Source organism: Colobus angolensis, unplaced genomic scaffold, assembly GCF_000951035.1.
Source record: "Colobus angolensis palliatus isolate OR3802 unplaced genomic scaffold, Cang.pa_1.0 Scaffold654, whole genome shotgun sequence".
Lineage (NCBI taxonomy): Eukaryota > Metazoa > Chordata > Mammalia > Primates > Cercopithecidae > Colobus > Colobus angolensis.
In genome coordinates this window covers 526,636-544,028 of record NW_012120199.1, presented here as the reverse complement: position 1 = coordinate 544,028, position 17,393 = coordinate 526,636, and the positions used below count along the sequence as shown (strand labels likewise).

Genomic DNA, 17,393 nt, shown 5'->3' with positions numbered 1-17,393 from the left:
TATTTACACTAAGGAAACAGGCAAATGGTGCAAAGCAGGGCTTTTAAAAAGAGTTTTTAAGAGCTAGTATGGCAGCACACCATGACTGAGGCAATGGTCAGGGATAAACATCTGTGTCTATGATGACAGTGGAACTCCAGATTAGCCTGTTTCTCTTTGATATTCTTTTCTAGCTATTACTTGACACTAGCTGGTAAAATGGCTTTCTCTTAAAACGCTCATTTGGAGCTCTGTAAGACTTGTCATTGCCACAGCAAAAATAAACACACTTCAAGTGGAATTCTGCCCAGGGCTTTCTCCACTTAGATTTTCTCCAATTTTATTTCTGTAGGAAAATCAAAGTCACCAACCTTTAAGAAGGAAAGATCGTAATTCCTCTGCACATAGGTAATTTCCAAATTCCCAAGGACCACCTCACAGTTATTGAACATCCTCTGGAGGCTGAGAAAATGATCTTCAAAAGTGCCCAACTGCGTGAGTTTGTTACTCGTGCCTTGGCAAACTGGAATAAAAAGAAAGATATCACATGAAATACTGAGAAATGCAGAAAAACTAAAATAAAACAATCCCTCAAGGTCTAGGTAATAAGGCTAACAGTTTCTTCACTCCCTCCACACAGAGACTCGCCCATTCCTGCCCAAGTCATCTGGTCACAAAGCTTACTAACTTTGTGAGCTTTAGTGACTGATAATACAAATTCTCACTGATGGATACAGCAAAGCAAATGTGATAAAAGATCTTTATATAAGGTGCAATTGATAGTAAGCGATAGCTTGTCCCTATAATGCATGAAATTGCATTAAAATGCCAAAATAAAAAAAGTTGAAATTTAAAGGCATGGGTGGTAGATGAAAATTCTATGAAAATCTCTAAGACAAGATTAACCTGTAAGAGCTCTAGTAGGCAAAAAATAAATTTCACAACGTATTTCACTAATATAACTGCAGAGTTGAGTTAATAACTATATAATGAACTTTTTACTTCGCAAAAATATAGTATGTCACATTGTTATGTGTGCAAAGAATGTCTACAAACATAGCATACACTGGGCAGTAGTGTACACAACATTGTACACCTAAAATCAGTGACAAAAGTATAAATTAAAAATCTAACTGGTTGGAGATTAAAAATATTATTCAAATGAATGCATCAAAGAATAAATCAAAGGTCTAATGTAGAATATTCAGAAAATAACAAACATCAAAATACAACATTTAAAAACACCCTCAGCTAGTGAGAAACCCACACATCCCTGTGTTCGTCCACACTCCGTGTTGATCCACCCAGCACAGGCGGAGGTGCAGTTACTTCCCTCACCACCAACACGCAGTCCTGTATGCTTGAGTCCTTACTGTTTCAAGGCATCAAACTTAATCCAAGAAAAAAGTTTTAAATTAAGGGAAAAAGTTGGACCATATAAATGGAAGTGGTTATCCATTTTTAAAAGCAAAGGAGAGGATTATAATAAAGTTGTATTTACAGAACTAGCTCTTTGAAAGGCATGTATAGGCGAGCATAACAAAACAGTTTTGGGGCTTTTGAGGCAGAGAGTGTGTAAAGCGACTATAATTTGAACCCAAATTATCTTAAGAGTGAAGAAATATGGCCTCTGGCTTTGGATGTTGGATTGAGCCCTGGCCAGGTTCTTCCTTGTCTGCAAAGGCGCTCCTGCAATCACAGTAACCAGGTGGTAGAGCACAAACCATGGCCAAAATCAATACACTGGCACTTTCTTCAATGCTTTTTACATGTGCATTTCTATTTTATAGGCTTCTTTGTTCCCTCCCCATGGGAATGATTCTAAAGAGTATCATCGGACTGTCTGCCCTTGCAGTGAGCCATGGAAATGAGCACATGTTCAGACAGCGCATAACGAACCCAAAGCACTTACACAAACATTAAATATGAAGCAATCTTCACATCCTCTTTAACTCTGTGGGGATTTCCCTGTTCTTCCCTTATGTGTTCTCATTCAATTTCAGTGATAACGATAACTTTCACATGGGAACCATGACAGTTGACAAGATGGAGTCCCTCTCTCCTATCTCCAGGGGCAGAATTATTCCATCATTTTTCCAACCATAATTCTGGATTGACCCAGCATCTCTGGTATGCTTTTCCCCAGGAGTATGGGGGAAATGAGTTTGTTCTGAATGCAACCTCAAGTTGAAACAATTGTATGGGTGTCTGTTACACATGCAGATAGGGCTAAACTGATTTCCCAATTCTAAAGTCCTTAAAGATGTCAACACTGATGTAGGTACAAGGTTGTGACAATAACACGTGGCCTTTCGGTTAGCACACCTTGGAATAAAAGCTGCTTTCCCAGCTGACAGACTATGGCCTCTAACTCTCATTCCAACTAGACTGGCTGTGGTCCAGGTAGCCGTAAGTGTTGGTTGGGCCCCTCATACTAAACAGGTGAACGGGGTCAACTAGAACCTAGGGCTGGAACATGTTGCAGAAGAGTTTCTTCAGGATGCAGATGGATGAAAACAGGCAGCTGCTTTCATTTTAAATAATCAAGGACATCAGCTTGCAAGTTTCTCTCAGTTGAACCAAATAATTTTTATTATTAAATCAAAGAGTAAGTAACTTGTGTCAGTAAAGGAAAAATGCCATTTAAGATTAATCAATTACAGAAAACAATATTAAAAAAAACCCTGTACTTGTGCTTCTATTCATTTATTCAAAAAGTCCTAAATGGGCCCCAAATAACCCCCCAAAAGCCCCTTCAGGGCTTATTTAGCACTTTTTGAATAAATGAATAAAAGCACAAGTATTAGAAGCACTTCATTATCAATGAAGATAATGACCCTTCATTGTCTACAATTAGCATGAGTAACTTTTATATTCAGAAAAAGATCCTGCATTTGGGAGACAGTAACAACATTACATATTCTTGATGTAAATCTTAATTCACAAAACATTTTGGGAAGCAACTGGACAATTTGTTTAAACAAGCAAGTATGCCTAAATTCTACATCATGATGATTCCACTTTGGGAGACTTATTCTGAGGAAACAGACCTTATGCAGAATGTTGTTCATTAATTTTGTTAATAATGGAAAAAACTGCAAAGAAACTTAAGTGCCCAATTACCCAACATGTCTATTCTTGAGAATAAGAAGGCAGTTGACATACTATTTGATTCAATATAAGGCGTGTCAATCTTGAATACTATCCTGGGTTAATAACTAAAGTATCAAAAGAAAACATATAAGGTTGTTTCTTCTGAGGCTTTCCCTTGTCAAATACCCAAAAGGAGACAGCAGCATTTAAGTGAAATCTAGGATGAGGATCAGAATGACTTGGTCTAGGTTTTCTAATTAAAACAAGGTATGATCTTGGTTCTATCCTTATACCAAATATCTCATGTTAGAAATATAAAGCAATGAGAAAATTTAATGTGAGACCACTTATATGAGTAAATTACTTAAAAATTACAGTAACAAATTAGGTAGATTTAAGACAAAACTGCAAAGAGCAAGAGGTTTTTAATTAATCTAAGATAAGGTTTTTGTTTAGCCACTTCCTCATTGTGTGAACTTGAAATACCTCTCCAAGCTCTCCATGTCATGCTTTCCTCAAATATGAAAATGGTGACAATAACATTGACCTCTGCTGTGGTTTGAATGTGCTTTCCAAAGTGCATTTATTGGAAACTTAATCACCAATGCAACAGTGTTGAGAGGTGGAACCTTTAAGAGGTATTATAATTAGGTCATGAGAGCTGTGCCCTAAGGAATGGATTAATGCCATTATTGTAAGAGTGGGTTAGCTATCATGGGAGTGGGTCCTTGATAAAAGGAGGAGTTAAATCCCCTTTTTCTCTTCCCCACCACCTCACATGCATGCTCTCTGGACCTTCCACCACAGATTGACACAGCATGAAGGCCCTCACCAGCTGCCAAGCAGATGCCAATGCCATGCCCTTGGACTTCCCAGCCACTAGAACCATGACCCAAATACATTTATTTTCTTTATAAATTACCCAGTCTGTGATATTGGTATAGCAACATAAAATTAACTAAGACAACGTCCCAGAAATGTTTTGAAGATTGAATAAATATATAAGCTTTTGACTTCCTTTTATTAAAGTTAACTATTGAGAATGCAACAGCAGCATAATATAAAATGCATCTGGACCCATGTTAGGGGATGTCAGCCACTCTATATTGTCTTAAGTTATTGTCTAAACTGAGATGTTTGGATCTGCATATGGACTTACTCAAATGTTGGCCATTAAACACAGTTACTTTATAGAATATTTATCAAATCAGAGAAGAAAGAAAAAGGAATACATTGTACTTTAAGAATTACATAAAAATATTTATTTAAGACTAGGTATTTTAGTAGTTTATTCAAAGAAAGAGTTAATAGTAATTTAAGTCTATACATTTGAAAATCACATAATTAAAAGTGTTTGTATCAAGTTCCATACAAAATGCTAGTGGTTTGCCCTACCCCTTGCAAATCTGAAGACAAATTCTACTGCATCAAGAGCAGCAGGCCCTATGACTTAGGTCTTCAAGAAAGTAACTTTTTGTCCTAAAATTGTATTTTGAAGATTTATAAATGTATAGAAAAGCCGAAAGAATTGTACCGCACACATCCTTATGTTAGCATTTTACTACATTCACCTTATCACATATCTATTTATCTGTCTGTCAGATGTGGTCCTCTAGTCTGCTTTTGGATGCATTTTAAAGTAAAGTAGAGATATCATTATACTTCACATTGGCATATCACTAACCAGAGTTCAATATTAGTTTTCAGTCATCATTGTTGTTTTTAAGGTAACATCCACAAACTGTGAGAGGATTAATCTTAAGTGTAGCATTTAATGAGCTTTAATGAATGCACATGCTGGAGTAATCTGAATTCCTGTCATGATCGAAACAGTAACTGTCATCCCTAATGCCTCTCCCAGTCGATCCTGCCCCCACACACCAGAGGCAACCGCTGTCCTGATCCATTTTCACTACAGAATAGCTTTGCTTGCTTTAAGACATAGATGGACTCACACCACACTGTCTTCTTGAGCAAGGCTTATGTCACAGCACAGTAGTTTTGAGGTTCATCTCTGTTGTTGTGCTCCACTTGGCTGTCAGGGGCTAGTTCAGGAAAGTGGATATAGGAAGTTATCTGTGCATTCTCGTTGGACATCTAGGGCAGGCCAGTAGTCTCATTATTATTTTTCTTAAGAAAATCCTCACTTTATTTTAACTGAAAAGGAAAGCAGTCTTCCTCCTTTAAGTTTTTAAATGTCTCTGGTTTTGTGGGGTAGGCCCTGTGGCCTTCCTCTGCTATTATGGGGGTGTATACCTCTCTGCCTACAAGCCTGGGCAAATCTACATTATTTATTAAGACACAGTATTAGAACAAGTTTCTCCAGATTTGCCCAAATCCACTTAGACACTTAGAATTGTCTAAGCAAAACTATAATTGTTTTAACTTGTTTTCTCAGCTATGCATTAATGGCTGCTGAGGTAGGAGCTGGGCTCTTGTCAGTCTCTCCCTTTGACCTCCAAGTTGTCTCTGCTTCCATCCCCAGCCCAGATCTTCGCATCTTCGCTTCGTTTGCATCTTCAAGGTACGAGGTACGCTTAAAGGCCTACCCCCTAGAAAAGCCTGTTCTGCAACTACATTAGCTTAAGTACTCACCATTACATTCTGTCACATTATCCTGCATTCTCTGCTCCCTAGCAGTGATCACTACTTATTATTAAGTAGGGAAACTTAATAATAATCATGAAATTATTATTTGCCTATGAATTTGTTATCCATCTTTCCCTACCAGATATACAGATGGTCCTCAATTTACTACAGGGTTATGTCCTCATAAACCCACCCTAAATTGAAAATAGCCATCGAAAATGGCATTTTGTAGACATGAAAGGATTGAAAAACACAAAACACAATATCCCCAAAATGCTGGTGACAGAGTCCACTGTATAGAATCAGCTGTTTAGCCTCTTGATTGCATGGCTGACTGGGAGCTCTGGCTCCCGGCCATTGTCTGGCATCGCAAGAAAGTAACATATCAGACATCAATTCACCCGAGAAAAGATAAAAAATTTAACATTGGAAGTATAGTTTCCATTGAATGTGCATTGCTTTCACGCCATTGTAAAGTCAAAAAATCGTAAGTCCAACTGTAGTAAGCTGGGGAGTGACTGTACGGATGTGTGTGTGTGTGTGTGTGTGTACACATATGTGTATATATAGATAGCTTATTGGACCTACTGATATGAAATGCAAACACACATGTTGCAGTTGTATTTTTGTTGTGAAAGCAATGGATGGCCATGTGACCAAAGTCTTGGATGACTTATCCTGGGTTTCTCTGCCTTTCTGGTTTCCATGTGCCTGAGGGAGACAGAGGAGGAGGTGGGCTGTATGGGAAGAGTGACAGTCCTCGCCACTTTCTGGTTGGTCATTATAAAATATTTCTAGCTTAGTCACATATGTAATTAGGCTTTAAAGGCCAGAGGATTTTTTTTCCCGCTTTCTTGCTGAAAGATTTAACAAAATCTCAAATAAGATGGATGGATAGTTCATTTATAGGATGAACTTAAAATATATAAGGAAAAGATACTCAGTGAGTTTGCCAGAGGTTTCATTGAATCAGCATTGGTCATTTCTCTTGCTATACTAAAAATCTAAAAATGAACATGTATACAGATCTCAAATATGCTCAAATGCACAGACGCATGACAGGAGGAAGACACACCATGTTTTTAACAATGACCTTTTCTGAATGGTAAATTTCGGGGTGTTTTTCTTATTTACTCTTCATAGTTTTTGTGTTTTAAAAATTTTCCAAGCTGACCATGTATTACTTTATGCTAAAAAATTACCAAAAATAAAATTTTAAAAATCTGTAAAAAGTTTACAAAAATCAGTGTTAAAGAAGGCTAAAGAAGAATATCTTAAAAAATACAGACCTTAAAAATTGAGAAATAATCATGTACATCTATGAAGACACTCAATTTACCACATAAAAACAATTTTATAAATTGTGACTATAGAACAAGACTGGTCTATGAAATTGATTTAACCTGTACCATAGTTTGTAATAATGGAAACTAGAAAACCTACAGTTGTGAGTCATAATGAAGTAATTGGTTAAACAAAAGTAAATACACTGTTTTATTTAAATTTTCATTGTGGGTTTAATCAAAACTTTTGTGGGATGGAAAAAGTCATAATTTTGAAGACAATTTTTATTCATTTAACAAATGTTATGTTTTTTCCTCAGTTCCTTATTTTACCCTATTTTATTTCACAACTAATAAATGGTTCTTAGCTGATAGGCATCTGAAGATACCTGTCAAACTGAACTTGAATCTATATGGGAACTTGAAAATGCACATGTGATATTCAAAAAGTCCTTTTGAATTTCTGACAATCTTCCACGTACATTATAATATGCCTTCTGGACTAAACATGCCAAGCTGTGGCATGCCCAACACAGCTGCAAACTAACGTATCTCTAATTAAGTTAACAAGCAGAAGACTTGAAAATAACATCTCTTTATTTTGAGTTAGAGAACAGAATATCCAAACTGCTGGACTTTCAACCCCATGATTCTCCTTCTAGCCATTAAAAGAATCCCAAACCAAGCTTGTGATTTGTGAAATATATACTAAGTAGAGTGAGAACACCTTTGTAGATTGTCCCACCCTCTTGTGAGTTCACTGATGCTTGTGATCACAGGAAGGCCAGTTCATGAGGGACTATGGAATATGCTTCCAGTGACATAATCAAACTTCTACTGTGTGAAGATTGTGATAGTACCATTACGGGATGATCTCCAGCCAGTTATCTCAACACGCTGGGTCTCAGTGCTCAGTGTACTCTGATTAACATGGGATCAGTTCTGTGAATTTCACAGGGCAGTTGTGAGCAGTACTGAGATTATGGACATGAAAGGGCCTCAGAAATCATAGATCTCTCTAAATATGAAGCATGACACTGAGGCTTCACATGGCAGCAACTATTGCAATCTATTTCTGCCTGCGTGTCTTCAGTGATACCTGTTTTACCTCCATTGGTTTTTAAACTAATAATCTTAAATCACGTTCCATTTTTTACGGGCAACTGAATGGCTAGTAAATCAGAAATGAATTTGACCTATTATTGGACTATAAGAAACAAAATTCTGCTAAAAAAGATTTCAGAAAGCAATACCCATTGATCTGTTATGTATTCAATACAATAAATTCATATTAAGTCCCTACTGTGTGCCTGGCAGCACTCTTTGCCCTGGCAGGCAGTTTCTCAGAACGTTTCCATTTTAAACACAAGGACACACAGGGAACAAGGCTCCTGGACGGAGGAAAGCAGACGATTTACCTGGAACTGAACCTGCATGTGGATGGGGTGGGCCTCACTGTGTCCTGAATCCTGGAACTGGACCTGCATGTGACTGGGGTGGGTCTCGCTGAGTCCTGAGTCCTGGAACTGCACCTGTGTGTGGCTGGGGTGGGCCTCACTGAATCCTGAGTCCTGAAACTGGACCTGGATGTGGCTCGGGCAGGCCTCACTGTGTCCTGAATCCTGGAACTGGATCTGCATGTGGCTGGGGTGGGCCTTGCTGAGTCCTGAGTCCTGGAACTGGATCTTTGTGTGGCTGGGGTGGGCTTTGCTGAGTCCTGACTCCTGAGCAGGGAACATTGGAGAAAGGACAGGATGCTGGCTTGGATTCAAAATCCCTCTGTGTGAGAGGATAGATAGCGGTGAGTGTGCTGGGCCTGGCTTCCCTTCCTAGGCAGAGCGTGAGTAAGCACCGCCTCTCGGGCCAGCATTCCGCTTGTCTAATCTCTGCTCTGGGACTTTTGCTTACTCATGTTCAGGGGCTCTCTCTCTACACACCGGCATATTTTTGAAGTGAATAATACCACTTCCCCTCCAAAAGTCTGTGGGCCAGGCCGGCACTTGCACTCTGCACCTCCCCTGTGTCCAGGGCATCTGCTTTGCTGCTTGAGGGCTGTGTGCCTCCTCCAGTGGTGCCTCAGGCCTGCAAGGGAAGGGCAGTGCAGAGCCAGGGCAGCAGGAGCCCCAGCAGAGCAGGCCTCTCCCTTCCCAGCTCGCTGGGGAGCCAACGGCACCACAGAACCTGGGGTGGGACAGAATGGGGTAGTGTGGGTGTGGGGATGATGGGGATTGCATGATTATCACCGAAGGTGAGCTCAGAGACATCTGGTAGAAGGTAGGGGGAGATACAGAATTCCTAAATGGGGTTGGCATCAAAGACCACTGCTGGAAAATTGGCTTCAAAACCCGGCCAGCTGACTTCAGGAAGCCAGCTCTTTGTTCAAACTCAAGACTGCCCTGTGCTACCTCCCTTCCCCTCTGACTTCACACTCCTCTTTTTTACTGGAGAGCTGGTGAGTACCAGGCAGTAGAAAGGTGCCAAGGGTTGCTGGGGGCTGCGGACTGCACAGCCCAGCCCAGCCTCCACCGCCCCAGCAAGCTCACTGGGCAACTCACTCTTTCTTCCTCAGCTTTGCATGAGACAGCTCAGTGCTGCCTGCCAGGGTGCAACTCTTGTCTTCCTAGACAGACCCTCACAATGGAAGGCATCCCAGCAAGATGATGTGCAGGTAAAGAGAGGCAGGGCTTCCGGGAGTTCACCTCGCTGGGCGCAGTCCCACCGAGTCCACATACCTTCTCTCCTCTATCTTCTATTCAGCTCAGGCCTGTGACTCACTCCTTGATGACAAAGCCTGAGTAATATTTCCCATATGGAACTGTTTATTTGCTGGTTGAACTGTCGCTCTAGAAGTCATGTGAATACTGAGCATGGCTGAGAAGCTCTGTGGCCAGGTGGAGTCAGCCACAGAGGTTGCATGATGACCCTTTGGCCAGGCTCACTCCACCCTGCTCTGAGATCCACATCAGGCACCAGAAGTTGCTTGTTCTTTTGTTCATTAATTCAACTACAACATATCTAGTAAAGTAGTGTGAAGGCAGCTGCTAAGGACGAATCAGAAGTACTCACTGCCCTGAAGGAATATGTGAGTCCTTTGGGAAGGCAACTTTACACATGAAACAGTCACAGGACATCTCGGAGCCGTGTAGTGTAGAGGTGTGCTAAAGGAACACATGTCAGAAAGAGAAGTCACTCAGCTCGAGATCTGGGACGGAAGCACCAGCATTCCTCATTACCAAGCAAATGAAAACATAATACTTCACATTCAGATGAGAAGAATACATTGTCTACAAGTGCCAAGTGTTGGGTGTGGTAACTTCACCATACATAAAATACATAGTTCCACAATTTACCACTAAAAATAAAGTTTCTTCCATTTCTTTTTTTTAATGCCTTCCCCTTCTCTGGATCACTGCCCAAATTAGAATTGGGGGGTACGAGTTATTATCCTTCCTGGTTTGTTTATAGTTATCTGTAAGAATCACATCTTCATTCATTCTTCTTACAGACAAAAATCCTGAAACAGATGTGTAATTTGCAAGGAAATAAAAGATATTTGACTCAAAAATTGGGGCTGGAAATTCTTTTTGCAAATGCTTCTCTGCAGAGAGATTTTGTGTGGCTTCCATGGGGAGGTGCATATCCACCCATAGCCCACGATGGTTTAACTGTTCTTTTAAAATTTTTCTTCAATTTTTACCCATGTTTTTAAAAAAATCAATCTCTACTGCAGAATTGCGATTTAAAGCCGTCTGTATAAACATACACACATTTACATTGGTTTACCCATGAACATTAGGAAAAAAGCACAAAAGCCCCTCTTTAAAAAAAAAAAAAGACAACCAAAAATCTAAAGAAAAGAATAATCACTAAGATACCAGGAGAAGGCCAGTACACCAGTGTGCTTTTTCTTTGTTTTGTTTTGTTTTGTTTTTTCTGAAAGCAAAGATGCTCCCTGCACTTGTCCCTTTGACCTCTGCAGCACTGGGCCACAGAATGTCCACGTCTAGCTGCTCTGCTGTTCCACGACAGCTGTTAGCCTGGGAGGCTATGCTGTGTGAATGCCTCTGAATGCTGACAGCACGAGGGGTCAGCAGCAGGGACCTCAGGGCATGCTGGGACACCCAAGGGCCTCTGAACTCTTCCCCTGAGGGTCAAAAATGGAACTCTCAGTACTGACAGGAGCAGGACAGCCAGTGAATTGAATTGCTGGGGGGGCAGAGGGCGCTCCGTGCCTCTGGGGTAGCATGGGGAGAAGCAGCTTCGGGAGGGAGTGTCTAAGGGGCTCAAGCCACTCCGCTTGTGGTTTCCAAGCCGACCCTAAGGTCTAAGCTCCCATGGTGCTGCTTCAGGCTGGAGGTGTTCCCTGAGTCATTGTGATCCTGTCCTCTTTACTGTGGGGAATAGATGAGAAGCAGTAAAAGGAAGAAAAATAATCTTCCTAAAAAATTACTGGCTCAATTTTGCCAATGAGCAGTCCACTGCTTGCTTTTTTCAAGTTATAGAAACATGTCATGTTGTCAGCAGAACTATGGAGCCAGTAGTTCATATTCACGTCATAAAGTGTTTGAAGAGAAAAAAAAAAAAAAAAGAAAGAAAGTGGAAAGCCAGCCCCGCCGCCAGTTTTGTGGACAGAACCACAGGCAGCTGCACTGTTACTGGCGCATGTCAGTGGGCACTGGGTTCAGTGGAGTCCACAGTTTGGAACCCTGGTGCCACCCCTATGAAGGCCACATCTTAATCATGTTGGGTCTGTTTTCTTCATTTGTAAAACAAGGACTCATGTACCTGTGACTCCTGGGAGGGGAGTGAGAGGCGAGAGACTCCCTGGTCAAAGCGCCTGGCCCCTTAGTCAGACTTGAGTCTGCGTGAGACTGGAGGAGTCACACAGGAGGAATCCTATCCCTCTCTCCAAGCACTCAGAGGTCGCTGGCCTGCCCTCCTGCTCTCACGTTGGGACCTCACCACAGAGCGGGGCAGCTGGTGCTGACCACAGCTGAGCAGCCTGCCTGGACACAGGGATGCGTCCGCGGCTTGAAAGAAAGGCAGCTGGCCCTGTGTCTAGCAGAGATCCTGTGCCGGGCACGTACAGCTGAGAATTCCCTTCAGGGAAGCCAGCGTGCTCTCAGAACAGTCTCCACCCCACCCCTGTTCTTTGTCATTTAGAAAGGGGTCTCACCTGACCCTCTGTGGTGGTTTTGTAAATGTGGTTGGATTTGTATGCTGTGTGTGTGTGGGTTTTCATTTAATGGTTGTTTTAAAATGAACTATCTTCTCACCTCCTACTTAACTGAAGTTCTCCTTTTAAGTTTCATTTTAAAGTGGGTGAGGGGATGTAGCAGTGTGAAGACAGATCCTGTTCCGGGGAGGGCGTGAAGCTTTCCCTTTCCCTGGCTACCCTGTAATCCCAAACTCATTCCTGGGGTCGTTGACGAGGAAAAACTGACTAAAAAATCACTAACGACTACCAAGTTAACTCAGGAGAAGCCCCAGCCAAGTTTTTGCCATAGAAGAATCTTAATTTTGGCTCAGGACATTTTCGCAATAGGGCCGTACTCCTGTTTCTAGAATATATTAGCCCTTCCATGAGGAGAGCTACTAATTAACAGACCAGTTCCTGCACGTAGGCACTTGATGTTAGATGGCTCCCCTGCCTGAAAAAATGAGTGAGTCGGGAATGCTATCCTGAGCTGGCTCTTCACTGCCCCAGGCCTGAGTCTAGAGAAGAGTAAGCCTGAAACAGCGCTTGCCATGTCTCAGAGAAGGGCTCAGCAAACCTCCTCTGAATAAACCAGAGAGTAAATGTTTTCAGCTTCACCCATCATATGGTCTCTGTCCCAATTATTCAACTCTGCTGGGATAGTGTGAACACAGTCGCAGACCGTAAGCAAATACATATAGTCATGCTCCAATAAAACTTTATTTGCAAAAACAGGTGGCAGGTTGGGCGTGACCCACAGGTTGTGCTTTGCCAGTCCCTGTTTTAGGGAAAGGCCTAGCAGGAGGTCAGGGAATACATGATGAGGAGCCCCTTCATCCTATACTTTCTAGAAGACAGACCTGGTTGGAGTGATTCATTTTCCCCCCAGGCCAAACTCCAAAAGGATTTTCTTAGTGCTAAGCTCCTCCTATTTCACCATCAGCTAAATAAAGGAATTGAAGTAAGATACGAGGTCCTGAAACCCAAGAGGGAAATGCAGGGGCTGGGGATTATTTGTGTGTGTTTGTGTGCAGGGCAGTGTTGCAGCTCCATTCTGGGCACAATTTACTTCTAGATTGGGATGATCACCCCTACCCCCACCACTCCCACTGAGGATCCCTGCCTTCCCATACTCTACCAAAATGGTTGCCCACCCCTCCTGGACCATTCTGAGTGACTAAGAGTGTGTGAAGAAGCAGTCTACTCTTGTTATTGACAACCCTATTACATAATTGTTCCTTACGTTGAGCTGAAACCAGTCCCTTGATAATTTTCTTTGGCTTAACACAGATGCAACGTATTGGTTCTCTACCTTACAGTCCTGCGGATATTTTAAGACAATAATTGTTTCTCATCACGTTCCTCACCCCAGTGCTTTCCTGCAGATTCCCTGTCTCCACAGCCCTCCTGGGAATTCCACGTGTGTGGCCTCCCCGCACAACTACATCCTCTGCAAAGGCCTCCCCAGCCAGATCTGCTTCTTGGCTTCTGTAGTCCCCACGGCTTTCTCTCATGTATGAGCGCTCGCTCACACTTGAGTGCTGAAAGCAGTCTATTATTTCACAGCACATTTTGTCCTTTAAAGAGATAATATGTCATCTGAGAACAGCACAAACATTTTGTTTTCTTTAGCTTATTATTTTGAAAAATTAGCAAGCAATAAAAAGATAAATAAAAATTGTTGAATTACTAGAATGCAAGCACGAACATCATATATAAGTTTTCAACAGACATGATTCCCTTTTCTGTACAGTGTAATAATGAATACAGCAGTTGAGTAATGAAAATGGAATCTGTATTCTATCTATTAATAGTAGGGCTGACGGTAAATTGCTCTCAAGTTTGGATGAGGAAGTATTTTTCCTTGCTTTGGTCTTCCCTAGGTTTTACTTTCCTATCACATCCTACTAGCTTAATAGAATTATATTTGCTATATATAGAATCTTGTAGAAAACCCATTTTCCGATTGAATATATTTGAGATTTAACTAGAGTGATATTTTCCAAAAACATGGAGTCTGCTAGAATACTAGATAAGAAAATATATCATTGCCATGCTTTGCTTCATTATTAATTACTATGCAAGAGAATACACACAAATAACTTACATGGGTGAGTCACAGAACACGCTTCGTATATTCTTTAAAACATTCCTACTTTCAACTTTTCTCTTAGGTTTTCTTTTGCTTATGGAAAACCTTTTGTGATTCTCTTCTTTCATTAAACTTTCTTAAATAGCTTTCATATTTAAGGGTAATGTCTAAGGTGAAGCTGCTCCGCCATGACAGTAATTTTAGACCAAATAATATTTCAGTGGATTTCTTTAACTCTTAGTGATAAACTATTTGAATTTCTCCTCCTTGGGGACAATTAGAAATGAACTGCAAGGGGACATGTCAGCTGCTTTGATCAGCAGAAGTGTCTTTCAAATGCAGGCATCGTTGGGTGGTCTAGGAGACTTGTGGTAATGAAACGAGAAAAGGAGTGGAGCAGCAGGGCTGGGGCCAAGTCCCTGGGTCCAGAAAACCACTATGAATGAATGCTGCTTGCACCCATTATAGGTCTAAGCATCAATCCAGGCTCAACCGCTCACTCCAGGAGGATGGGAAGCCTTCGTTTTGGTTCCTGTGCCAACTCTGGCTTCTCTGGCTGCTCCATTCAATCTGACAGAACATGTTGATGGAGCTAAGGTCATTACTGGCTCCTGCAATGCCCCGACCATGTGAGGTGGCTTCCAGTGGCCTTTTCTGGGGCTGAGAGTAGGGCCTGGTGAAATGGACATATTATAAGAAGTCTGTAATCTGTAATCTGAAGCAAGCTTTTGTTTTTCTTTTTAAGTTGACTGCTTGGTTATTGAGGCCAGGAACCAGAGAAGGGAAAAACTGGAAGTGTGTACTTGTGTCTCAACTGATTCATCCTGAAGTTGTTTATTCTGGCCCACTGTCAAGTCTTTATAAGGGGGGTGTTGGTGGCAGAAAGGATTGGTCCTAAGGGCTATATGAGTGCCTTCTACTCAGCTAATTTCTGTGCTGTTGAACAGCCATTCAAAGCGTATTATTTTTCCTTGAAGCCGAGAAAGTTTCTATACAAGCATTCCTTTGAAAGTGCAATTAACTTTTATAACAATTTGTGTTTTAGTTTAAGAATTGCAGATGTTGTGTGGGTGGTGGGGGTTGGGGGGTGGGAAGGAGAGGATGAAGGAGTAAGGATATAGATGCCTCCCACTTGGAAAATGTGGTAACACTTCCTTTCGTGGAAAAAACGCATCAATTTTTAGAGTTACTAAAACATTTAGATGATTGGTGAAACAACTGAGACGGCTGTGGTGTTTGGTTTGGGGGAGGTTGGACTGGATCATCTCCCAGCTTCCTCTCCTTCCTAATGAGACCCAGATCTTTGTGACAGGATTATCTGGAATTGTGATTTTATGCTTGGAAACAGTCCAAAGGTTGGGTAGCAGAGCCCGGCCACTTATCAAAAATGCTAGCTCAATTTGCAAAAGAAATACAAAACCCAAAATGTCACATCACCATCGCGATGTAACTATTGATGTGTGCGGGTCAGAGGAGCTCTTATTAACTAGACCGTACATCAGTTTTCACTAGGGAATATTTTTCACCATTAGAAATATACTTGCACTGCCCCCAAGTGTATTCCTTATTATTTAGTGTTAGTTTGAGGTTAAGTGGGGGGTGTTTGGGTTTCACTGAATGTTTGTGGCTATTTCATACTATGGTATGATCCTTAGTAAACTTTCTACCTCAAAATCCACACTACGTTTTGTATAATGACTATCTCACTTATCCCCTGACAAACAAAATAACATTTATAAAATGCTTTATAGTTTGCATTTGCTATTAATCTAGAGTTTCTAATTCATGTATACCCAGTACTTAAACTATTAACAGAAATCAATCTAATAAGGAAACTATTGAGATTCAATCCCACTAGAATTAAATCCCTTTGTATATGTGTGACTTCTATGAAAGTAGCTAATCAAAGGCAGTGCAGGAACATCTCTCTCCCCGTCACTGGTGTGTGGGGATGAGGTGTGTAGTGGGGCCACCTGGCATGGTCTTTGAATGCATGGGTCCCAGCTTCACATGCCTGCGTTTGCACCCAGCTCTGCCAACACTAGTGGGGTCCCCTTGGGCAAATGACTTATCTTTACTAGCTTCACTGTCCTTGTCTGTTAAATGGGAGTAGAAGAATGCCTCCCTCATGGTTTGTTGCAAGGATTAAATTGTTAATATTTGCACAACACCCAGAAGAGCGTCTAGGTCATGTAGGTGGTTGCTGTTGTCATCGTCCTTTTAGGATTAGTGTGTGCAAAAATGAGCAGTCCTGGGACATAGCATTGACTGGAACCAATGCTGTTCCTGCCCTCAGAAAGCTTACCATCCAGTGGGGAGACAGACATTCACTGAATCATCACAGCATCACAACTGTGATTATGCCATGGGGATGATCTAAGAGTGCAGAAACCTGACCTGGTCTGAGAGGTTCTGGAGGGGTTCCTTGAGGAAGCAGTTCAGCTGGGCTTCTAAGGACAAGCAGGGCCCTGCCACATGTGGGGAAGAGTTGGGGGAAGGGGACCTTCCTGGCAGGGCAGGAGGAGAGGGATTGTGAAAGGCTGCCTGACTGGACAGAGCCTAGCAGAGATTAAGCTGAGAGTGTGAGGGGAAGTAGGAGGGAGAGGTTCTCTGCTGCAAGGCTTGTAAGGACTTTAGATTTCATTTGAAAGGCACTGAGAAGCCACTGACAGATTTCAAACAAGGAGGAACATGTGCAAATGTATGTTTTTAAGAATACCTCTGCTTTTTGGAGGGGGTCCTAGATGGCACCCAGAAGTGGGCATGTCTGTGAAAGCACAATGCGAGGGGCCCTGTAGTGGTGGAGTTGCTCTGGACTTCGCCTGGGTCAATGTCTCATCCTGGCTGTGACGCTGCAAGACGTCTCCGTGGGGGAAAGCTGGTACACTGGATTTCTCTGCATCATTTCTTACAGCTAGTATGTGTGAATCTATACTTTTCTCAAAACAGACAGCTTACTTACATAACTTCTTGAGATGTACAAGCTGTAGGGCAGAGCTCTTGCAAAGAAATATCATCCTTAGGTATGTATTAGCTTTATGGGAGGAGCTGGCACCCCAAAGCTGGAGCACCCAGTGCTGTTGGAAATGAGCCTGGCTTCTGGCAGTGCCCTGGTGACAGGTGACTCTTTTTCTCTAACTGAGATAAATGGAGTTAGCCA

General features: G+C 41.8%; 1 protein-coding gene across 1 annotated transcript in view; it reads right to left on the bottom strand.

Annotated features, from left to right (window-relative positions):
• Window positions 1–17,393, bottom strand: part of EGFR (epidermal growth factor receptor) — a 101,346-nt gene that overhangs the window by 67,970 nt on the left and 15,983 nt on the right. Inside the window, exon 2 of the mRNA XM_011925699.1 lies at window positions 351–502. Coding sequence (XP_011781089.1) covers window positions 351–431 — 81 coding nt within the window. The 5' untranslated portion in view covers window positions 432–502. The remainder of the gene's footprint in view (window positions 1–350; window positions 503–17,393) is intronic.